The 24,675-nt window shown below is 40.3% G+C and overlaps 2 protein-coding genes across 4 annotated transcripts in view; one reads left to right on the top strand and one right to left on the bottom strand.

Annotated features, from left to right (window-relative positions):
* The first annotated feature begins 1,683 nt into the window (after positions 1-1,683).
* faim2b (Fas apoptotic inhibitory molecule 2b) lies at positions 1,684-5,972 on the top strand. 2 transcript variants are annotated; one of them, XM_035151506.2, is made up of 12 exons: positions 1,684-1,992; positions 2,679-2,724; positions 3,072-3,139; positions 3,243-3,307; positions 3,411-3,464; positions 3,571-3,621; positions 3,715-3,754; positions 3,849-3,886; positions 4,018-4,105; positions 4,230-4,325; positions 4,553-4,606; positions 4,851-5,972. In XM_035151506.2, exons 1-12 carry the CDS (start codon positions 1,978-1,980, stop codon positions 4,995-4,997), a joined length of 762 nt encoding a protein of 253 aa, XP_035007397.1. In that variant the 5' UTR covers positions 1,684-1,977; the 3' UTR covers positions 4,998-5,972. The 2 variants fall into 2 exon arrangements, with proteins under 2 accessions (XP_035007397.1, XP_035007396.1); XM_035151505.2 differs by having other exon boundaries at positions 2,676-2,724.
* A 5,719-nt stretch (positions 5,973-11,691) lies between these two features.
* Positions 11,692-24,675, bottom strand: part of rbms2a (RNA binding motif, single stranded interacting protein 2a) — a 29,433-nt gene continuing 16,449 nt past the window's right edge. Inside the window, exons 3-14 of one of the 2 annotated variants that reach the window (XM_035151503.2) lie at positions 22,022-22,080; positions 20,865-20,956; positions 17,304-17,461; positions 17,073-17,152; positions 16,854-16,963; positions 16,514-16,557; positions 16,220-16,313; positions 15,891-15,941; positions 15,190-15,300; positions 14,977-15,057; positions 13,601-13,688; positions 11,692-12,282 (exon numbers count right to left, since the gene is read on the bottom strand). In XM_035151503.2, coding sequence (XP_035007394.1) covers positions 13,608-13,688; positions 14,977-15,057; positions 15,190-15,300; positions 15,891-15,941; positions 16,220-16,313; positions 16,514-16,557; positions 16,854-16,963; positions 17,073-17,152; positions 17,304-17,461; positions 20,865-20,956; positions 22,022-22,080 — 961 coding nt within the window. In that variant the 3' untranslated portion in view covers positions 11,692-12,282; positions 13,601-13,607. The remainder of the gene's footprint in view (positions 12,283-13,600; positions 13,689-14,976; positions 15,058-15,189; positions 15,301-15,890; positions 15,942-16,219; positions 16,314-16,513; positions 16,558-16,853; positions 16,964-17,072; positions 17,153-17,303; positions 17,462-20,864; positions 20,957-22,021; positions 22,081-24,675) is intronic. The other variant, XM_035151504.2, reaches the window with a different exon arrangement.

The following is a 24,675-nucleotide window of genomic DNA, read 5'->3' as shown; positions in this document are numbered from 1 at the left end:
GTTCTATTCTCACCTATAAAGACCTTGTGGTGATGTAATCTCTCATGCAACAGTTTCATTTCTTAGTTCCTGTCATGTAACTCGGGTAAAAAAAAAAAAAAAATGTATATAACATATAAAAACAGGCCTTCGTGACTATGCTCTCCATGTGAGTTAAAAAAAACAAAGATACCTGCTCATTAAAAGGTTCTTACTGTTACTTTATTTTTCAGCCTAAACTATACAAAATAACTTTGTTATTATCTTTGTAATAATAATCTTTAAAGTTTAGTTAACAATGTCTCTGCGGTTTCCCACAAGTTTTTACTCTGTTGCTGTTGGTTTTAGATTTAGTGCCTAAAAAACATTTAAAATGCTCACATTCATTGTGTTTACCTTATAAAAAAGTTATTGGAGAAGAGGGTTGGGACTGAGCCATGACTGTGGATTATGTGCTGTCATAAAATATAATCTCACTCACATGATTCAAATTAAAAGGAAAAAGATGCATCATGAGTTTTCAATCTTTTGATTCGTGTCACTTCTCTGAGCAAAGAGGCAAACAACAACGGCAGTAAAGTATAAAACACATTACTCGGTGTCTGATACACAGTCCCCACATAATGATTATTTCACTGTCTTCTAGTGACATCTAGTGGCCACAAGAGGGAAGGAGAACAGAGTTTCATAGAGGGAAAATGAAATAAAGTTTATTCTGGATGCTACATAACCTTTAAGAAGAGTCTTGGGTTTGAAGACATTATAAAAAAAAAACATGTTTTAGTTGTAATTATTAGTTGTAAACTGGACAGCTAATTGCAAAACCATAGCATTATATAGCCTATAGTTGACTTTATTCAGACTGCCAATCACTACAATGACATCATGGATTATAATTTATAACGTTTTCTTGTGTGTGTCCTTACTTTATGATGGAGACAAAATATATTCTGAAATATCACATTTCTCTAAAACCATGTTGTTTCTAATTGTGTTCTTGTGAAAGCAGTGAACAGTAAAATGAAGATCAGTGCCAGTAATAGTCCAACTTTTACAAGAAGAACAAGTAGATCAAACGTGGGAAATCTTTCCAGTCAATCTCATTACTGCTGATTGTAACGGAGACGTGTTGTGCTCCATGAAGTTCTTAACGTCCATCTCATTAGTCTGGAGTAACTCTTACTAAACCAGTCTGTTACACAAAAGGATGATGTCAGAAGTTCGTTAGATCCATTTTGTTAATGGAAATATTTCTAGAAACTACAGAAACAAACAAATACTCAACAATCTGTATTAGCTCTAGTTGATACATCAAGTAGCATAGATAAAAAGTTTTGTTATAAAAGACATTCTATAAGAACAAATTCACTTTTGGAGGGTTGTTGTTTTTGCTTCAATAATATAGTCTAACACACACTATAGACATACATAAAGTGTAGTAATTCCTGAATATCCATATATCTGTGTCTCTTTCCTTCAAACTGGAGCAGAATAGTTATGCAATGCGTATGTTATTTAGACATGTCAGTCCCGTGAGTCTCTTTGGTAAGCTCCAGGATGATTATCTGCCTGGAACACTGTCGAGAGGGTCGGTGCCAGCAAACACACACATTAATGACCCCCCTGTTCAGCAGCAGCAGTGGTACAGTCTGACTTTATGTCAGTGTGGTGGAAATATACCTGGACACTTCTCGAACGACCTCATTGGGCCGAGGATGGGGGTGGCGAGGGATCAGGGTTAGAGGGAGATTAACCACACGGAGGCCTATAAAGCTTGAGTGTAATCCGCACGCTGCAGACAGATTCAGAGCAACAACTGCTCCGGAAACGTTTTACTCGTAACTCGCAGTGTTTAGGATCAAACACTGACTCTAAAACAAGAGCAGACATTTCAGATTTGGCACTTTTAACAGTTATATATTACAAAACCATCAAGTAGTGAGTGCAGATTAGTCTTTATCAACATCAGAAACATAAAGGAGGAGAGAGGGAACAATCATGAAAAAGGGAAAGGTATGTTTTTAACTTTTCTTCCTTATAGTTACACTATAAACTGTACAGCTACTGTAAACAATACAACTGTGGTAACTGATTATTTTATATCCTAGATATTGTTTTCAGAAGTAGCACATCTAATATTGTTGTTCTACTTTCTCTTGTACAATGACAATAAACTATTTATATTCTATTCTAATCTATTCTATTCTATTCCATTCTATATTTTAATTTCTTTGATTTGTCATTTGATTTGTGATCGATAACAATCATTTCAAATTTCCCCAGGGTCACAAATTACACATTATGAAGTGATGCTACAAATTCGACTATTGTTTTTACTTTCCTTCTGTTTCTGAGAGGAAACTCTTTTAATGGCATCCTCATATCACAAGTTCAAAATCCAATAATTAACAACCAATCAATAATCACAGTGAAATTGTTCTTTGAGTGAACTTTGTTTTCTCTGTAGTTGAACTGAAGTAAAGTCTATAGTCGGAGCTGGTTACTCAAACATGGAGTCTCATCACATTTATCCTAATCCTCTGAACTCATCCAACATGGAGGCTGTTTTTTAGACAAATCTGTTACTGTGCTGCTTCCAGTGCACGAGAGTAAACATGTATTTACACTGCGGAGAGAAAGTAGAGAGCTCATTAATAAAAACTGTAATGACCTAGTTAACCCTAACTATATCCCAGCAGATCAGTGAAGACAATGAACCCCCCACTTACCAGGAGGCCACAGCAGGTACAAACAATGTCCTTGTAGTACTAATACATGTTCTATTAGTTACAAATGTACCAACACTGACAATCTTTTTTCTAGTTTAACCAGATAAACATGTTGAAGTAGAAAGTGAAACAAAATAAGTCGTAATAATTATTACTTCCTGTAATAGAGCACAATATTAAAGTTTACAAGCTGTGTTGTGCAAATCTGCACATTAACAAACAGAAAATCATGTTCGTATCATTCAAACCTGCCACTCACATGATGCCTTCAGTTTTTCGGACTAATTCTGCCTCATAAAACATATTCTCAGTTTCTGCAAAGACTAACGAATTGACACATGTCCTTCCTGCGTCTTCCTTCAGGATATGAGGAGATGCAGGCTCAGTTCTCCTTTGATGACAAGACCATCAGGCGGACCTTCATCAGGAAGGTACTGGACAAAATGATTTATTAACAGAAATGACACAAACACAGAAAAGTACATGTCCCAGTGACAGATCCATTACTCTGACATCATTTATCTCCCCCTGCAGGTTTACGCCATTCTCATGGTTCAGCTTTTTGTGACTGTGGCTATTGTTGGTCTCTTCACATTTTGGTAACACTTTCTTATGATTATCTGTAATAAGTCTTTTTAAATGTATCACTCTGACCAGAGCAACTATTACTTATTTAATTTGTTTAATTTCCTATGTCTGCAGCGCCCCCGTGAGGTATTATATTCAGACTCATCCTGGCTTGTACATGGCATCTTAGTAAGTGCAAACACATCATCTTATCTTAACTCACAGTACATGACACATTACATGTTCTCAACCTTTTATTTACACATTTTTATTTTTACTTTTCTCTACCTTTCAGTATGATGTTCTTGTTCACCTACATTGCACTCTCCTGCTGTGGAAATCTGAGGTAACTCTTCTGTTCATTATAAATAATAACACAACAAATGAAACACAGGACGCTGCTCGGATATAATTTAGATTTTGTCTCCTACCTAAACAGGCGGCAGTTTCCCTGGAACATCATCCTGTTAGTTATCTTCGTGAGTATCTCACAGTATGAAATATGGAACATTACAGTCTGGTCTTTACTCGGCGTACAGCTAATGATGGCTTTCTTTTTCCTCTTCCTCACAGACTTTGAGCATTTCTTTCATGATGGGTTTTGTGTCAAGGTAAATATATATAAACTAGAATATAGGATATATGTTTTTATCCCCATGTGTCTGTATGACACACTGATTTTCAATCATCAAAGGTGGATGAGAGATAAAAACAAGTATAATAATATGTGTTCTCCCTTTAGCTTTTACAACACCAAATCAGTGATGCTGTGTCTGGGAATCACGGCTCTGGTGTGTCTCTCTGTCACCATCTTCAGCTTCCAGAGCAAGGTGAGAAGATCCCTGCATTAATTATCAATGACTAATTACAACTTCAAACTGCTTCCAAGCAACACAACAGAGAGACGTCGTCACCCCGAGACAAACCCATCACACGGTTTTGCTTTTGTTGCAGATTGACGTCACATCGTGTCAGGGCGTGCTGTTTTCTTTGTGCATGGTCATGCTTCTCTGCGCCATCACCATCTCCATTGTGGTCCCCTTCGGATATGTAAGTCCAGCAGAAGGACCTGGAAGAAGTCTAAAATAGCAGTGATTAATGATGAGTTGAGCAACAGTTGCAGGTTAATGCCTCAGGGGCTGGCTGTATTTGGCTGTGGGGGCGTAAACAGATTAGCCCTGCAGATCATCTTGAAAAGCATGTTGCTGTTTCTTAAATTAGCTCCCTGCTATCCTTCTTAACACGCTTTTTAAAATGCTTTTTGTCTCGTTGCACAGGTTCCCTGGCTACACGCTCTTTATGCTGTGATAGGAGCCATCCTCTTCACTCTGGTGAGAGTCACATACTTCATCAATATAGAAACTAGAGGACATACGTCTGCCAACAGTACCCTTATAAAACCACATTTAAATTCATAAGATTCAGATTTGTATCTGGATCTGCACCAAATGGGTAATCCTGTTCTGTTCACAATCAAACAAGGAACCCATTAAGGACAGGGGTGAAAACATAACCTCCTTAGTGAAAGCAAAAAGTCACCGTATTCACTTCTGTCTCCTCCTCTTTCTGCGACAGTTCCTGGCGTTTGACACTCAGATGCTGTTGGGGAACAAGCGTTATTCCATCAGTCCAGAGGAATATGTTTTCGCCACCCTCAGCCTCTACCTGGACATCATCTACCTGTTCAGCTTCCTGCTGCAGATCATGGGAGAAGGACGCTAGTGAGGAACCTCATCCACTGTCCTGCTACACATCTACTGGTCGGCTGAACTATTTCAAACTGTCAGGCGACCAAGGATCTGTTACTCTCATGCTTAACATGATGTCAGGTTTATTGCTGATGAGTCATCATATCCATTTTTTATGCATGTGTTAAAGCTGAAAAGAGTGAGAGTAATCTGTTAGTTCTTTGCTTTTGGTTATGTAATCTCGTCTGTACAATCCTGCTGCTGGTTCTGTCCTGACATTATCCACATCGTAACTCACTAGTGGTTCACTGTACTCCTGCTGGCCATTCCTGTTAATCTGGTTTTGTTTTGGTTTAGAAGCAGAGTTGAGTAAGATCTGTTTCCTTGGCTGCATCTCTCTGTTTATCTCCGTTACTAAGACAGAAATGACGATTCAGGAAATCTGCAATTTGAAGCTCAGCAGGGTTGAGTTTGTTCGATAAAAACAAAGTTTCACAAGCTGCGTAGATTAGGTTTGTTTTATACTTGTTTTTTATGCACAGTATCACAGAATTTGTGTTTTAAAAGGTGTGTGTGTGTGAGAGAGAGAGAGAGAGAGAGAGAGAGAGAGAGAGAGAGAGAGAGAGAGAGAGAGAGAGAGAGATTTACATTCTAACTTCCAGACTTAAAGCTTACAAAATCCACCACAAAAGGGAAAATGTGTTTGCATACAGTAGTCTTAGTCATTAAAGCTAAGGTTGGTTTTCAACAAATAGAAAAGTGTTTCAGAAAACAGATTACCAACCTCACCTTTAATGATCAGTTGCAATTCCTCCGTCATGTTACTGTGGCCTTTGGGATGTGTTAGAAAATAATTTCACGTTAACGAGCTGAGGATCAGAATTTAAATATTAGAAAATGTTTTACCTGTATAGTGAATTTACCTGGACATATGATAATATTTTTATAAGGACAATGAGTTGTGAACACTTAATACTGTGATTATTAAAATAAAACAGATTCATAATCAGTAATGTTTCTGGCCTGCATGTGAACGATGATAAATGATTACTGTATTTCTGTATTGTGACATTCAATTAATAACTTTTAGAGTTAGGGTACAGATGGGAAATCACAGGCAAATTTTTGTTTATTGCATCACAACAAGAACATCCTGGCTTTGACTCCACCCGTCTCTCCAGGCCTCGCTCAGTGGGAGTTTGTATTATTCTTCCCAGTCTAGTTTTCATGTTACAAAGGCCAAAAACATGTTTCTTGAGGTCGCAGTGACCCTGACCTTTGACCAGGAAATTCTCATCAGGACTTGTTCAAATCTAAGTGAACATTTGTGCCAAATATGAAGAAATTCCCCCATTCCCATCTTGAAATATTGCGTTTTAAGAGGCCAAAAATATAATTTGTCCAGTCACAGTGACCTTGAACTTTTACCTTTAACCAACAAACTAATCCATGAATCCACGTGAATATTTATGCCAAATTTCAACAAATTCCCCCGAGGCATGCCTGAGATATTGCACTCACAACAATGCAACAGGAGGAGTTTATAGTCTTTCTTACAAATTTTTAAAGTGGAGTAAGTCCCTGTCCATCTCCAGTGGAATTCACTTCCACCTACAACATAATGAGAGCATTCAGAAAATGGATATGATGAGTGGCTGGATATGATCATTCAGATTTACCTACAGAGAAATAAAGACTGTACAGAGGTACAGTTCAAATTCTCTCAGAGTTTAGAGCGACATCTGGGTCGGGACCCATCATAGGGGCTCTCCATGCACCTCCTGTCCTAACACCACACCCAAACATACCTGACCACTTACTGTGAACTTTCTATTCACCTCATCACCTGATCTCCTACACTTTGAGCTGTTGAACTGATTTAGCACTTGGTTCTTACTTCAAGTTCTCCTACTGGACTGAAGCTCTCGTCCTGTTCCTCAGTTGTGATTTACTTTGGATCAGAGTGTCAAGTAATGAAGATACCGACCAGTAACACAGCGATCAGTAGCTCAATTAGACATCGCCCTCTACAGGTCATAGGAATTTTTTATTTATTTACTTTTACCTCTGAGGTTATTTCACCCCTGTCCACTCCTTTGTTTGTTTCGTTGTCATCAGGATCACATAAAAGCTACTGAACGGATTTTTACATTTTCACCAACTCTCCAGGAAATAGTGCAAATAAAAAATCAGGCATATTTAGAAATGATATATATAAGTGAGTGAAATATGTTGCAGCTTGATTGGATTTAAGGAGACTGTTTGGTCTTGGCCGAGGTATGAGCTCTACCGAGTGTCACTCTAGGTATGAATGTGTTAATACTCCACGTAGAGCATCTTAATCAACAACTACAACAAAAAGGACAATGCAGCCCCTCCAGTGTAAGAGTGATGAAAAACACACTTCACTCGAGCATTGAAACAAGACTTTTATTAAAAAAAAGAAAGAAAAAAAAAGGACATATTCAAATTCAAAGAGAAAACCAAGAAAGAAGGAAAATCTTATCTCAATCAATAAAAAAACACAAGTTACAGACAATTTTAGCAACTCTGGCACAGGAAGACAAAAGAAGCCAAGTGGCTTTGCCAAATAACCAAATATCAAAACCTCTTTCCTCTAACAAAACTGTACAAAATGAGTTCTTGTATAAATAAGAAAACTGTTCACAAGCAGGAAGTGGGACGAGCCTGTCGCATTTTCAAAACGTTGGTGATTCACACAAAACTGGTTCATACAGTGTTGAGCAACAAGAGACACGTTTTTTCAACTGCCCAATAGCATGATAGTAGTGAACTGTTTCTAGATATCAGTATAATGAAGATGTAAAATAGAAAAAGGGGCCACTAGTATCAACTATATCAAAATGAAAGGAGACATTTTGAAAATCCAGACATGGCAACATCCAACCACCTGCTTGGAAATCCTGTTTTAGCAGCAAACCATTTTGAAGCTATGAAATAAGCCGTCAAATCTACAAAAAAAAACAAAAAACATTTAAAATTGGTGTGGACCAAGAATAATAAGTGCAAGGAGATCTTCCTTTTCAAATATCGTGTACTGTCTATACAGTACACCACTGATCATAGTATCACTACAATCTACATGTAACTTAAGGTTCATTTTCATGATGCTAACTCTTTTTGGAGCATCGCGGTTTCCTTTTGTTTGTAAGTTTGTAAAAAGATAAAATAAAATAAATAAACACTGTATTGTAACAAGTGGTCATTTCATAGTTCCAAAATCCTGTTTTTGTATTAAAAGTGATGGCTAATACATGGAATATAATTTCTCTGAACATATAAACAATATCCATGACATTTTCCTTCATGGTGCACTGAATCTGAAAACTTGCTCGTCACTGTGTTATCTGGACAGGTTTTTAAATGATAAAAAAAAAATCAAGAGAACACACAAGAAGAATCAAACAGAATGGTGTCAAGAGAGAAAAAAAAGACTATTTACAAAATGAGCTCTCGTGTCAGAAATCTCTGATAAAAGCTGCGCTCTGTAGAAGTTCATAGTGAGTCGGTTTACATGCACTGCAACATTGACATGTACTGAGGGCAACTCATGATTCTATTAATACATGTAAACAGAACCAGATCATTTATTGAGTCGTTGATTTTGAAAACCAAATGAAAGATTTTGATATGTTGGAGCCCAAAAAAGTTCAGACAAAACCTGCAGCTGTCTTAATGTGAACGAGAGACCATCACAGCAGCTGAGTGATGTTCCACGCCATGAGTACTTTTACTAAATGATCCCCAGCCGCCACAGGATGGCTGGCATTGTTTTCACTGTGTGTGTGTGTGTGTGTGTGTGCACTAGGTGTAAGTAAGTCTGTTCTTCTGTCTGTGGACAAATTCTGTCTTCACAACCTCACAGGTTTGTAATTGAGACCGAAATCTAAATCTGTCAATAGAGAGAATAGCTTCAGATATCATGGCAGATATACGCTTTTAACGTAGTCCTTTGCTAATTACATTAACTTACAATTAAAATAAATTTTCCAACACCACTGACGAGGACGTACTTGAACAACAAATACGTCCCAGCCAGATTCATCACTTCAATTGTCATCCGGTGCTTTCAGCTTGTGTCTGTATTTTGTTTTGCTGCACATGTGTTGTCAAATGAATGGAGATGTCTTCTTAGATGGTAGCGTCAGCTAAATGAAAATGTAGTGTAGTTTCTGCTACAGTAAATGGAACGGACTGGATTTATGTAGTGCTTTTTCTAGTGTTACACACTGAAGGAGCTAGGGATCGAACCACCAACCGGCTGATAAGTGGACAACCCGCTCTCTCTCCTGAGCCACAGCTGGCCCCTACAGTGGATGTCTCCAGGACCACCACGATGACAAACCCACACAGACTCACATGGTGAAAACAATACAATAATAAAACACCACATGTCGTATTGAGTGCATGTAAACGCTCTTTCTGCAATCTTTCTCTTTCTGAATCCATCAGAAGTGAAAGAATGCATTTTATCCAGCGGCAGACGACAGACTGGTCGCCTGCGGATGAGAGCGGCTCATCTGTGGCTAAAAGAAGAGAGCTAAAGGAAGTGTGGCTACAACATCTTTGGTTGCAGAGGTGAACAACAGAGAAACACACAGCAAAAAGATGACACGTGAAAAAAAACACAACACAAAGACAGAAACAGAATCATCAAACTGCGTCAAAAACGCCATCACACTGTGTCTCTTCAGTGGATTCACACATGAACGGTTGAAGAGCGGGAATTAAAAAGCTTGAAGTCCTACAGCTAACTCGACTGACATGACTCGGTGGCATTCAAACAGGCCTGTCGCCATTTAGTATATACAACTTAGTGTCAATCCTATGAAAGATCAGGCAGTTGATCCAGAGAAACAACATTAAGGCTGAGCTAAAAACAGTTTTTGCAGAATTTTGGATCACTCACAAATTCATTTATACTTGCCGTCTCACTAAAGGCTGTAAGAATCATCTTTAATGGCACTTCCATGGTCTAGTGAGCAGTCCTTGGTAAAACCATTATTTCTATTATCTACATATCTACAGTTTTGATGTCTGTATAAATTAAAGTTCAACATATTTGGATGTACTGAATGTGGTGAAATGAGCTTCACTCAAAATGCCGATGGAAACATACCTGGGCTTGTTTTGCACGAAACCTTTCAGAGCCACAGACGCTGATGGAGCATTGGTATGAGTCTTGAGGACCAGCGCGACATGAAGTCATAGTTTGGTTCAGCTCTCTACAAACAGGCCTGACCGTATCAGGACAGAAGACACGAGGATGGGAACGGAAAACTCAAGCGTAAAACAAAAACCTGATGTGCACGAGAAAACAGCATCGTTCCCTACGCTGAGAAAAGCTAACATCTACTCTCTAGGGGAAGCTAAAATCTATAGCTAAAATTGTATATACTTCAAAGATAAAGCCATCAAAAAATTAAGGCAAATTAGCACAAAAGGTTTTCAAGTGACAGACGAGAAAAATAAAAACAGAAAACATTTAACTTTCTACAAACTAAAAATAAATCACTGACAGAGAATCAAACTCAGGTGACGACAGCAGCATTGAAAACCAAAAAAAGACTTACAACTCCCTTATCTTTCAGACAAATTATTCTCAGGGATCTTGTTAGTCTGCTATTTGATTTCATCTTTAATTTAGTAACTGCATTGTTCTTTTTACACAAAATGTTTCAGTAATCTTGAAGGGGAATTACAGTATTTATTCAACCTGGGCCCTAACTTTTTAAAAGTTGGTGTGTAAATGAATGGTACATGCCATAACCTCCTGTTACACAGGGACAGTTGCTACAATGGAATCTTAAGGGAGATGTGTTGTTGCCAGACTCTTAGCAAAGACCCAGAAAAACTTTGTTTTAAAGTCTTTTATAGGAGAAATAAAACACTTATAGTGGATATTTCATGGACTGTCGCAGTTGCCCCATAAGATCACATTGTAGCCTCTGCCGGCATGAGGCAGTCTACTGGAGCGATTCCAGAAGTTTTTATAATTATCATTCATTCACACACCCATGTTTATAAACGTAGAACCCAGTTGAAAAATACCGTAAGTCCCCTTTAACTACTCGGGTCTAAGCATGTTCACTTCATCCCTCCCACACAGGATGAATGGGATGATACCTGAAGGTTTGCCACAACAAAACCGCTTAAAACCACTTCCCATGGGCTCGGATGTAATATGGAGCTACATTACAATAAAGCAGGACGACTACTGAATGAACAGGTGTCTTTCGATGGAGACTGTTGATGGTGCAAAGACTTTAAATTGAAATAAAATTCATCCAACCATCACACATTAGTATAATGTTTATGAGCCAAATATTAGAGCTCACCAGTAAAGTCTGTGTCGTCTCTTCTTAAGCGACTACAGTATTAAATAACTTTATTTCTATAAATGTGTTTCCATGATCTAAAAACCCTAAAAAATAGAACTATAGTTCAAATATAAATAGAATTGATTGATTGTCTTTTGTTCACTTATGAAAGAATGGTTTAAATTTTTGTTTAGGAATAAATTTGACTAAACTATAAACAGTGTTTTTTTTATCATCTGTGCGTGAATAGAAATCTCTGCAGCAGTTACAGGAAGAAGTAGCTTTAAACGGTTTGCCTCCCGCGGTTTGACGATGACTCGACACACCAGAACAGCACAAGTGTTTGTAAGAGTTTCAATCTGTACAACTAGTCGCCCTGTACCCCCTCCCCACTCCCGCTGCTGCAAGTAGAATGTCCAACAACAGACATCAGGAAATAAAAGGTTTGCATATTTTACAAAAAAATAAAAGACACATTGTGTTTCAACTCTTCCTTGAATCACTCTGAAACATACAGAATGCTTTTTTAAAAATAAGAATTTGTATATTACGTGCACAAAAATAATGCTCTGTGTCTTTTCCTCCTCTCTTAAGTTTTTTTTCTGTGTTTTTATTTTCTTTAAACTTCTTGTTATGTTCCTTTGTCAGTTATCAAAATAGATCTAAGCTTATCTGAAGAAGATTCCCACCTTTGGTTGATCAACTCTTGAGGATGTGAGCAGAAAAGTCCAATGAAGTAAGTGTTGTGTTTTTTAAAAAAAAAATACAGACACACACACACACACACACCACACCACACAAACACACACACACACTCATAGCACACACAGACACACACACTCATAGCAAACACGCACACACATGTTCCTTTTGTTATCCATGTTCAAGTCCAGGTTCTTGGTGATGGTATGGAGCACAGATCTCTTCCAGCTGAATCCTGTTTGGTTGGATTCATGTTGTGCCCTCGGCCCCACCCTGCTGGAAAACACACAACACAGTATGGATGCGCTGCCAAGACACAGAGCTTTTAGAAAACAATTCATCAGAATCAGGCAACAGCAATCAATCTGCTACACACACACCAGAGCACTAAGCAATGTATATATTGTAATGACGAGCAATACGACCCTGCACAAGCATTGTATAATATTATAGCCTATATACACACTATAAAGTCTCCTGTATATTTGTCCTGCCACAGTTTCTTACACAACACAAAGGCTCTCTGACGTAGTGCTGTGTGCAGCGCTCTTTGCCCAACTGTCGCTGTCTCTCACAAACACACAACAAAAGTTAATCACCTGGAGATACAATCCCAAGTAATATTCCCTCCAAGTTTCCGTCCATATTTGAGTTATTTTGTATATACACACACAGACGGGGGTGAAAACAATGCCCTGCTCCTGGTTATGCGGAGGTGCAAGGTAATAAATAATCTTTCTCAATTGTCAAATGACAAACTTGCTGAATGATGTGTTTCTCACAGCAAATATACAAGTAGGACCTTGCAATTAAATATAACAAACAGATTTGGTTAATATACTGGACTAATAACGTCTTGACTGAAAGATTATCTCTTACTGTCAAGTGAAGGAACCTTTTCACAGAATCTGCTTCACAATAAACTAGTGAAGGCAGGTTTGACTCAAAGTTTGATCAGATATCCACTAAACACCAATGTTTCCAGGTTTTGATCCAACAGTAACCTCAACATGGTGGCAAAAATTTATAGAAAATATTAACAGTACTTCCAAATTGAATCTAAAACTGGTATGCATGTTCATCTGCATGAACTGATTGTTTGGCCACTTGAGAGCAGAGGAACATCTGAAAAGTCAACACTGACATAATAATACCATAAAACATCATCATGCCTCATAGCAACCACTGGCCTCTGTACACATTCTACAGATTTAATTTTGATTTAAATTCTGGGGGGCCATCACTACAAGTCACCTCTTTCACATTACACTCAGACATTTGATCTACTAATGAAAATATTTACTGGTGTGGTTTCCTATTTCTCATCTTTTCAAGTTTTCAAGCTTTACTTATTTGTTTATGCATCAAAACAGCTTTGCGGTGGTTGGACAGCACATTTATAAATATTGTCCTCCCCTCACATCATACTACATTTCTATCAATCAGCTAATGAGAGGCAACATTCCTCTAGGTTTCTCCCAATCAGAATACAAAGGGTACTGATTTGTTTCTGAAACAACAGACATCCTCCGACATGACAGTCTGCCATAACAGTAATATGACAAACACCTACAGGTCAATGTCACTGTCCTACCTTAGCTTCACTTGGTGTGTTGGTATGAGTAGTTTGTGTGTTCCCCGGGATTCTCCATGGCAATCTGTTGCTGTTGACCGCCATTCTCCTGAAAAAGACAACAGGTTAAAAAAATTGATGATTCATGACCATGTGCCAGTACAATAGATTTGATCAAAGACACAAAGATGACGACATACTGTATTTTCCCACTGGCCTCCCCTTCAAGTTAGAGACATCATATGTTTTTGTGTGGATGAACCAAAGAGGAACTGTCTGATTTTAAAGTTTATCAATGACACCAGCTCAATTCTGCCTCCACACCCTTAATTCTACACCGTAAATCCTGTAAATCCATTACACACGATTTGCGCTGCTAGTTCACAGCTATAAAGCTCACTTAGCTGCACTGTCGGTGTAACTATATTTTGTCTCAAAGATCTTCCCAGACATGATAAGTCAGTTTAATGTGCTTGTTTGTGCTTGTTGCTGCACATACGAGGGTTGAGTCCTCCGGCAGCAGCTGCAAGATCAGTTCCCCATTTCAAACTTGCTGTCCACTTTCCTGTCAATATGATAAAACCCCTAAAATATCTTTAAAAAATAAATAAGGGTGTTTAAGTCAATAGCAGCTTGACAGGCACAGTTGTCTGTATTGAGTCACAACCAATCACCCATCGGAGATCCCAGGGTTTACCCTCAATGGGCATAAGGAGACCAAGTATTACAGACTTTGACTTGTTTCCAATGCAGCAGTTCAGTGTCCTGTGCTGGAGGGAACACACCAGGACTACACAGCACACAAGGAGCACAGCATGGAGCACAGTGAGTATTAGGAGCAAGTTACCAGTAGATACTCATTCAACCTGTGTTTTTCATCAGATAATAATAAGATAAAATTCCAATGTGACATAATTTGGGCTAAAGTGATTCAAAACTAAAATTTACCATTGGCTCAGACATTTCATCCCCCTTAGTATGAGGTCGGCTGAAGAAAAACTAAAAAGGAGAATTGATACCGAATTGAAAAAATAGCTGATAAAATTAAAATGAAACAAATCAACAAAACCAACACAGGAAAAAAAGAGGAAAAACATGAAACCAGGAGACAAATGAATCCCCATCTGGTATGTGAAAAAGATTTTTAAAAAACTCTCGTGGAATATTATTACACTGCATTGAAGGGATTGCCAAAGCCACAACACCTGTTTCTACCTGTTATTAAATACCTCCAGTCCTCACATGAACCTCCTCTAAGGCTGCCACTCCTTGAAATAAATATGAATGAGAGCTAGCACGCTAAAAGCAGCAGCTTCTTTTGTAGTAAATAAATCCCTCTAGGAAATATAATAACTGGGCATCCACTTATTGCAAAGAGGTTGAGGCCGGCGTCATACCTCTAATGGGACACTGGAGGGAGGCACTGGGGTATACTGGGGGATGTAGGTCCCCTGCATAGTTGTGTTGGTCGGAATATACTGTAGAGAAGGCAGAGAGGAAAAAACAAATGGTGTGTGATAATCAACATTAAGAACTAAACTTGAGGACAGTTAGACATGACAATCATCATTGTGTCTTAGCGGATATGTGTGTGTGCGATTGGTACTGACTGTGCCCGTGCTGCCCATGGACAGGTGGCTTAGCTGCTGGGTGAGAGGTCCCATCATGGACGTGGGTTGAATGGACATAGCGTGATCCATTGTTGGGGTAAGAACTGTACCCTGTGAATACACAGAAACAAACACAAATATGAATGTCACAGTCTGAATTACTATTATTCATCGAAGACCAAATGTGCTTAAAATCAGTCGCATGTGAGCCAAACACACATTGATCCGTCTTAGTCACAATGGAACATGGAAAGTTGATACAGAGTACCGATCCAGTAATACCAGTGCATTGAAACAAATAACTTATAGTGTGTAACGAATGTTAAAAGCTGTAAGCTACTAACCCTGTACAGGAGTAATATTTGCTGTCATTGTTGTATGGCCTAATGCTTGTGTTGTCACTGGCAGCGCTGCCACTCCTCTTGCAAACAGTAAATGTCGCTGTTTAACTACCAGAAATCCCTTCTTCTTCGTTGCTCTTAAAACAGAACTTGCCAGTGTGCCAGTAAAGCACAACCGAGGTTTTTGAGTTTTATCTGGGTTACACTTATTTACTTTAAAGACTTTTGTATCTGTAAGGGAACATCTTAGGTGGCGACAGGAGTGTATAAAGTAAATTACAGTTGAACTTAGTGACTGTTAATGGTGAACAGAGATGAAGTATGAAGACAGGATATGCTGGATTAGGGAGTGATACTCACAGCTGGCTGCATGAGGTATGACTGATGGTGCATCCAGGATGGGCTGTGCACCTGTGGAGCAGGGAACACAACATGAAATGCTCTTATATTTGATCTGCTGGTTCAACATTTCTATCATCCTGTGTAAGTTTCCAGACTATATTTGTGTAAGTTTCCAGACTATATTTATTAAAAATAAGAAGAAGGAACCTAGGTAAATACTATGAGTGCTTTGTTAAGTTATATAATGTGGACTCTAAGGGTTCTGCACACTAAAAGCAACAGAAAATGAATTTCAGTCGGGCAAGAAAAAAAATTATGTGAATTATGAGTACAGGGAAATGTCCAACCTGGTAGGATGACACAGGAGAATGCATGTAGGGTGAGAGGGAAGTCTGGGCGATCATTCGGTTTGGAGCCAGACTGTAGGGTGAGGAGTAGAATCTACCCAACAGACAAGCACAGAAAGCATGAAGTATCTACACCATGGCAACAACCTCACTTATGCCTGAAAATACATTTAAAAAAAATTATATTTCCCCCTGATGCCCAGCAGGGGGCAGGACTGTATCAGAGTTTGAGTTCAGCACTTATTTTCCTGTAGGGCTGGGACTGTTTTCAGTCAGTCCGCGCATACCACTCACCCATTTTGTAAGGCTGTAGGGTCATACGCAAGCGCCATTCCTCCCTGGGAAAACAATACACAGGATTCAGAACCAGTGAGATCATGCACACACCAGCGCAGTCTCTGTACTCACACAGTCAGCGCACACACACACACACACACACACACACACACACACACACACACACACACACACACACACACACACACACACACACACACACACACACACACACACACACACACACACACACAGAGAGAGAGATCAACCTAAAAACGTTTAAACACGTTCCTGCTTTAATTTCTAACAGGAAATCTTAACATATAAAGACAGGAAGCTAAAAGATCATTCATGGTACCGTGTCTCCGTCTCTAGCCCAGGGCCGTCCGTTCTGGAGATACTTCCCCTGGTTCTGCCTCTTCTTCTGACCTCCGTCTGCAAACTTACATAATAAGGGCTCTGAGGGCACTGTGAAAGCAACAGATCAAACAACAGCGAGTAAATACAGTGAACAAAAAAAATGGCGCTCTGGCACCAACAACAACAATATCAGATTCCTACAATACATTCCACGCACCAGGCACTCCTGGAGGAGTCTTGATGAACTTCCCATTGAAATGCTGAATTATGGCCTCACACTTCTCCGTAGACTCCATCCTGAAATAAAACCCCAGTCAAATTTAATCCTTCTTGTGGAATGCTGTTTACATTGAGTTCGGACGAGCCAGAATTGCACTCAAGCTTCATGCTCAGATCATTATGGGCCATTATGGTGTAGTATATTATGTCAGGATGCTATAGACTCAACCTGGCAAATCCAACGCCGCGACTGGTCCCGTTGGCGTCTCTCAGGATACGTGTGGAAATGACCTGGCCAAAGGACTTGAGCATGCTCTCCAGCTCCTGCTCATCCATAGACACGGGCAGGTTGGAGATGTAAAGGTTGGTGGGATCCTGTTCCTGTTGCTGTGCAGGAAGTGGACGTAGAAGTTAGTTCATAAACACATCTCTCTTTTTTGCAAATAAATGAAGAGATGTCATAATACCAGTGCTTTTTAAAATGTATTAAGATATTTCTGAGCATTTATTGACAGTTCAAGTGTGAAATGGGGAGAGAGAATGGGGAAGGCATGCAGCAAAGTCCTGGAACTGATCCTGCGGCCACTGCAGGAGTCATATGAGGGTTTTTTCTTCACTTTATTCAAAAGAGTGGTCTTTGAGTCTCTTTTGCGGGCGGGGCAATTTCAATCATCATCACTACGCCGGGAATGTATTGGTTTGGGAATTTTGACGGACTAGTTGCACTAAAAAGCGCAGAAGAAAAAAATCCAAGAGTAGAGGAAGAATCCAAGAGTAGACACTTCACGTGCAAGAAATCTAAGCACAAGCAGGGTATATTTGAGTGTGTGCGCAGGGATTTGAGTGTAAGGATTACAAAAGGTGAATTCATTAATCAATAAGTCCTGCTTTCAGAAACAAAAAAACCCAAAGACTCAAGCCTCCATAGGGGAGGTACCTGCTAGCTCACCTTTTAGCTGGCTACTTTTAGTTTCATTGCAATACAACAAGTATCTGTGCAAAAGCAGCTATTTCCCTCCTCTCAGGTGCTGTATGTCAGTGGAGGATATGAACCAAAAGTGCTTCTACTGACTTTAAAGACAACTTTGCTCTTTCAGTGCAATTACTGATGGAACATTTCTTGTCTCTTTAAAAAAATTCGTGCAGCTGAGATTTCTGTGTAGGCAGCTTACTATCAGTCTTTAATGAACATTAATCCTTCATAATATTCATGTCAAGCATCATTGTACAGTAAAGATAAAGTGTTTTCTATGCTGTTAGTGCTTTTAAAATAAACTGACACCTTGAATAATTTGTTACCCATGCCGTGTCACTGCCTCTTTACAAATCCACATGCCCACTTTAATATACTGACACATTGTGAGTGTTAATTTGTCTGCCAGCTGGATTAAGTCACACATCTTGGTGGAACTAAGAGATCTGGTTAATTTCAAGTAAATAAAAAGTGAATCAAAGAAAGGATTCAGACAAATTTTATGGCACTACATCGACAGTGAAACTTTGTGTGCGACTGTGCAGAAGCAGACAGGAAGCCAGGCATGAAGTTAAAGAGTTCACAGAGCAACAGGAGCCTGGCAACCAGGAGGAAAGAGGCCGGGCTTAAAACAGGAGAGGGGAAAACAGAGGGTGAAGGAAGAGGACAGAGCAGAGGAAAGGTGGGAGAAGTGAGTGGCTTAAAGAGCTGGTGTTTTGTACAGGGGGTGGGAACTGACTGGATAGGCAGTGGAAGGGTCTCGACTAATTTGGGTAATGAAAGAGGAGGATGAAAAGAGTAAAAAAAGGAAGAGGATAGATGAGGGTGCGCTGATTAAGAGGCTCTTCTCTTTAATCAAAGTATCTTTTATCTCTATCATTGTCCTTTTTCTTCCTTCTTCCTGACACTGTGATCGCTCTGCAAACCACAAATAATTATGTTTTTTACACGCACAAAAAACTGTCAGATGTAAGTGGAACAATTCGAGATATAATCAATTGAGAAAGACTGATCCAAGCGTTTAACATGTTAGACAGCCAGTGTGCAGATGCTGGTACAGGGAGGCACAAGAGTTCAGCCAAATTTAACAGGCGTGTTGATCTGACTATGAAGGATTCATAAAAGCAATTATGGTATTTAAACAGCTGTCCTAAACCCAGTTATATGTATATGCTTTATGTGTAGCCACCTGGCAAGTGGATCTGTGATTGTCGTCATTCTGGGTGCGGCAGTACAACCATTATGTAACGCAGTGGAACACTACAAGAGGTCATTAGCCACACAAGACTAATGTTCGAGGATTTATGATAAAGGAATAAATGGAAAAAAATCTCCCTCGCTTTTCTTCTTTTTGTTTACTCTTTGCCTTGGCTAGTAAACACAATATCCCGTTTCACATTCACACTGAAAATGCTGCTGTGTGTTCAATGCATTTTTTTGTGCCCGGCCCTAGGTGAACCCTTGTGTGTCGAGGTGTGTCGAGGTGTGTTTGGCGGAGTTGCCTGCTTGTGTGTTGAGTGGCTCGTGCAAGCCGAGTTTCAACAGAGAGGTGCTGGGACGTCGGAGGGGTTCTATTTTTATCTCTGCCATTGTTCCCCTGCCACTGCGCACACGGCTCCTCTGGGTCCGCGGCCTGGAGGCTGGGGTGGCCCAGCTCAGGGACGGAGCGCACTCTTGAGGACAGAGGGAGCGAGGTGTGGCTCGTTGTGTTTGTGAACAACACTGCAGCAGCCATGGTGAGGGTGCAAACAGGTGAGGCTGCACTCTAGAGTTTGATATTAAACAGATTTTTTACACTATTTTTAGACTGTTTTCTGTGACATGAAGTAACCCCCGTGACTTGGAGGCAGCTGTGTATATTTAAGTTTTTATAGTGGTTATCAACACCTCTGACCGAGCACATGTTGTCTGGGTGAGTCGAGGTTTGGTGTCCGGTTGCACCTGCCAGGTATTGAAATACACAGGACTGTGTGGCACTCTTACAGAGGAGGTACAGTGAACTTAGACTCAGGATTTAGTTGCACTTGGACTGGTTCAGATCAACTGGCTGCGTGGATCTGTTACAGTCTTCCAGGGCTGGGCTGAGGGAGACCCTGGTGTTACATTGCAGTGGGTCTGTTTGGATGCGGGACAGAGGGAGTGGGCGGGCACAGTGGGGTGGAGCGTATTAAGTGCTGGTGTCAGCCCCAGGCCCGGGCCCAGACGACGGACAATGCCAGCCTATTGTGCCTGTCCCATTGACGGTGGGTGTAGTGGCACCCTCCCCTAGGTTCCCTCAATGGGGAGCCTGAGAGCCAGAGGGATCAGCTTAATGGGCCGACAAGAGTTGCTTTGACTGCAGACGCTCGGACAAAGAGCTCTGAACAAGCACTACAACAGGAGCAGGTTAGCAACATACACAAGCACAGAGACCAGAGTGTGAGGGGAGAGGAGAGCCATGAAGTCAAAATGGGAACGAAAAGAAAGTCAAAGAGGACTGGTTGGTTCAGCTGCATTGGCTCAGGTTCATCCAATGAAGTATGATGGAACGCACGCCTCCCTACAAAACAGAGTTTATCTTGTCCCCTTTCCAACAGGACACTAACTGGGAATCAGGCCACAGCATGTAACAGATTACCTCTTACATGACAGAGAGTACAAACGTGTGCCAGGGCAGAAAGTCTTTGACTTGAGGGTCAAAGTTTAGCTGAAGGCTCGTCACAGATCAATACGTTTTAGAGAAAGGTCAGATAAGATCGGATCGTTGACCTGAATGTGGCGGGTCAGATTTGCAGGTGAAAGTAGAGGTGGTCGTATGAAGAGTTTGCTGGTTCTTACTTTGGCCATCTGAGCCTGGACCCCGCTGGACTTCAGAGCTGTAACAGCTTTCTGTGCTGCTGCTGGACTGTCAAAGTCTACAAAGCCATAACCTGTAAAAAGAAAAGACATATTTCTGTTTATGCTGCTTTTATGTTTTGTTGTGGTTTATACTTCTGCATAGGATCATTTAAGATCTTACACCAAATCCTATGCGTGGTGGTGGTCTATGCTGTTGTGTGCTATTGTGTCTGTGGGCTGGTTTGGAGTTGGTTCACCTTTCAAACCTTTTAAGAACCACTTTGCTTTTCCACAGGCTTGAGCCAGCACAGAGCCACGCCATTGCACCACTGTATACGTCACTCTATGCATCTCTTCTTATTACCCAGCAACACTTGCGCCTTGATTTCAAGCAAAACATCAACAATGGCGGACTACAGCATCTCTTTTCAGTTTTATTTGATCAAAATACTGAATCTTCTCTGCGGAATACACACAGCTCAAGCTGTTTCTTCTTAAATTGTGGTCACAATGTTTGAGTTGGTCTTATTGGTCTTGTTGGTCATGATAATCTTAGCACCCGTCAGTTTTAACCATTTCTTTTCTTTGGCTGTCGAGCGTCACTTTACAATTACATCACTTTAATACTAGTTCACAGATGGGTTTCTGGCTTCCTCTGTGAGTGCACTTCAAACTGGTGCCTGACCAATTTATTGGTTGGCCCATAAAAGCAGCTGATGTGAGCCTTTCACAGACATGTGGGTATTTGCGTTTATACTTGACGATATGCACAGATATGAAAACTTTTATTTTACTAAATAAACAATGCAAAAAAGATATGCATTTATGTTTTACATTTTAAGCTTAACTTAGTGTTTAGCTTCATCTAGTGTCAAGACTGGAAGCTGTGTGTGCTCAGAGGTTTTTCCTAAATTAAGATAAAATACATTAGACGTGGCATCTTAATTTGTGAGCTTTAGTGCTGGCAGGTGAATCTTTTAACCTTTAGACAGAGCAGTTTTTGGCTGAGCTGAGCTGTCTTCTGGCTATAGCTTCATATTCAACATACAAAAATAATAGAGCAGGAGAGATAATGAACACATTTCCCAACATGTAGAAGTATTCTTTAGATAAGCAGGCAAAACTCCACAGCATAAGTGAAAGCAACACTTACTCACCTTTACATTTGTTGGTGGTTTTATCCAAGATGGCCTTGGTTGACACAATCTTGCCATACCTTCATGGAGACACAACAACACAGAGAAGAGGATCAATGGCACATGAGGTGAATGTGGGGCAAAGAGAGGAATCCGCTCCTACTACATGCATACCAATCCTTCCCTCACTTCAGCAGGCTGCCTGGCTACAGGTGTAAACATGAACACTTACTCAATCAACTGTCTTTTTTTAATGTGATCTTAAGTGTCACTGAAAACTTTGTCGTGCCTCCACCCTTCCGCCTGTCTGCCGCTGGATGTTGTTACCCCGGTGTTGTTTTTGACAGACAGGAGACAGCACCTCAGGGCCAGAAACAATTTGTTCAAGGCCTGTCTTTAGTAGACAAACACAGATTTGCACACAAACACACACCTCACCCCTACATACAACCCTGCTTACGGATTATTTTTAAAAGTCAAAAAGTATCGTTAGCAGGAGTGTCAACTGCACGTTTGATCCATTTAACTACACACAGTAGAAGTAATATGGTGCGTGAAACATAAGCCAGAGACCTAACCTGGATTTTCAGTCCACAGATGTGGAGAGGAAAACATGACAGAGACAAGGAGAATCAATTAATGCAGTAATGCTGTATCATAAAATATTCAGCGCATGAAAATCACCTTAAAAGCCGTAAATGAGACGTGTTATGTAAGACTGGAGACTAATGGAATGCAGTGTTATAAGATGGTGCATCAGCACTACAGTATAAGACCTGCCCTTGTCTGGTGCATTAAGCCAGCGAGGGAGGCTGGTGTTCCTCTGTTTGGGCGACATGGCGTCTGGGCGGAATGTACACTGTAACCTGATGCTTCACCCCTACGGTTTGCCTCGCTTCCCACCACGTCCCTCTCCCTCTCTCGGTTTTTCCACTCTGGCGTCGCAGTGCACCGCTGGGTCCTACGCTCCGGCCTCGTCTCAGTGGACGTTTGCCCGAATGACTCAGTTCTGACTGGACGGTCACAGTGGAGACCTGAGTCACAACTGACTCCAGAGTAAAAACACAAGAGTTGAAATCAAGGGCTGTGTTTTTGCTAAAATGCTGAGGCCTCGTCCTCTCTTAGGTTCCTGTTATGTTCTATCTGGACCATGGATCTTTCTATGAAACACAAATCTAGGTTTATTTCCTCACTCCAACAATAGGCTCAAACTGCATAATCTCAATTTTATGCTGACAAAACAAGGGCAGGAGTCCCTGACTGTAATTATTGTGAACTTTGACATAAAAATAGATATATGGTAAAGGAAATCTAATCACCGAGGACATAAATCATTCATTATCCATTGCTAAATAGCCACATGACCTTTCCATTGCATATGTTTATAGTTTCCCACTGGCATCTAAAGGCTACACTGACAGAGGCATGAATATGGACACGGATTTCCAGACTCAATCACATGTACAAGCTTCTTACAATCTTGGATATACCATGGCCTATCGTCTGACCCATAGACTGTATATAGGTCTGACAATACATTAGCCTCTGGGGGCAATGGCCAATACTTTGGGGCTTCTGGTGTAGGCAGCAGATATCCAGGCCAAGACTCTGTCTTCTTTTCTCTATACGCTGTTTACAGTTTACTTTTTGTATAGATAATCTCTATTAAGAGCTATCTGCATCTGAATGCAGATAAATTAAAAAGCTGAGAGCCAATGTTTTTCAGTCAATCTATTCCACCTCTTTTGCTCTCCAAACAGACTCTTTACGTGATTGGTCAAACTAGCAAAAGAAACCAGAAGACTTCCGGCCCCAAAATCTTGTTCCTTGCCTAGTTTACTATACTGTTTAGACCGTTTACACTGTTTATAGAGATTAACTATGTATAACTGCAAAGGAGACAATAGAAAATGTCCAAGGTTACAGAATTTAAAACAAAGCAGTTTTGTTCTCGTAGATGTGAGGCCTTAATTGATGACCCAACACAAGTTCCTCTTCCCTAATACTAGGAATAAAACTGGAACTGACTTGCACAACTCCAGTGGTTTCATTTAATAGCAGTACATTTTCAGGAGCAATTTCTGTTCACTGGTATTAAGCCTCAGAAAACTTGATTTTAGAAGAACTTGTAGACACATACATGCAGCCTGCTGAAAAGGGATTTAAAGGGGACATAGCATGCCCATTTTACCACAAGTTGATATGGTTCCTTGGGGTCTTAATGAAATGTCTGTAACATACTTTGGTCAAAATACCACAAGGATCATATAAAACAGCACCCTTTTTACCCTGTATAAAACAGCCCTCCACAGAGTGACCTGTTTTGAGTGCCTGTTCCTTTAAATGCTAATGAGCCAGCTCCCCCCTCCCCCCTCTCCCCCCATGATTTTAAACGATATAAATTACATATTTTATATGATATAAATTATCAAATATGCATCCCATACTTTGTATTCCCCTTGTTGTCCTGGAGTTTTAATTTTCCCAATCACATAATTAAATGTCCCCCTCTGCCCATCCACTACAAGCACACAAGCAGACAGACAGAGAGAGAAAGAGAGGGGGGGGGGGCTATGAAGACCATCATTTACCCCCGAACCCCGACATTCAACGGGTACAACAACAAGCGGAGAAAGCAGAATCGCGGGCTGACCTTATATATACAGTCTATGGGG

The sequence above is a fragment of the Hippoglossus stenolepis genome, chromosome 3 (assembly GCF_022539355.2).
Source record: "Hippoglossus stenolepis isolate QCI-W04-F060 chromosome 3, HSTE1.2, whole genome shotgun sequence".
NCBI lineage: Eukaryota > Metazoa > Chordata > Actinopteri > Pleuronectiformes > Pleuronectidae > Hippoglossus > Hippoglossus stenolepis.
Note: the sequence above shows the minus strand (reverse complement) of the source record. Positions and strands in the feature narration are given on the sequence as shown.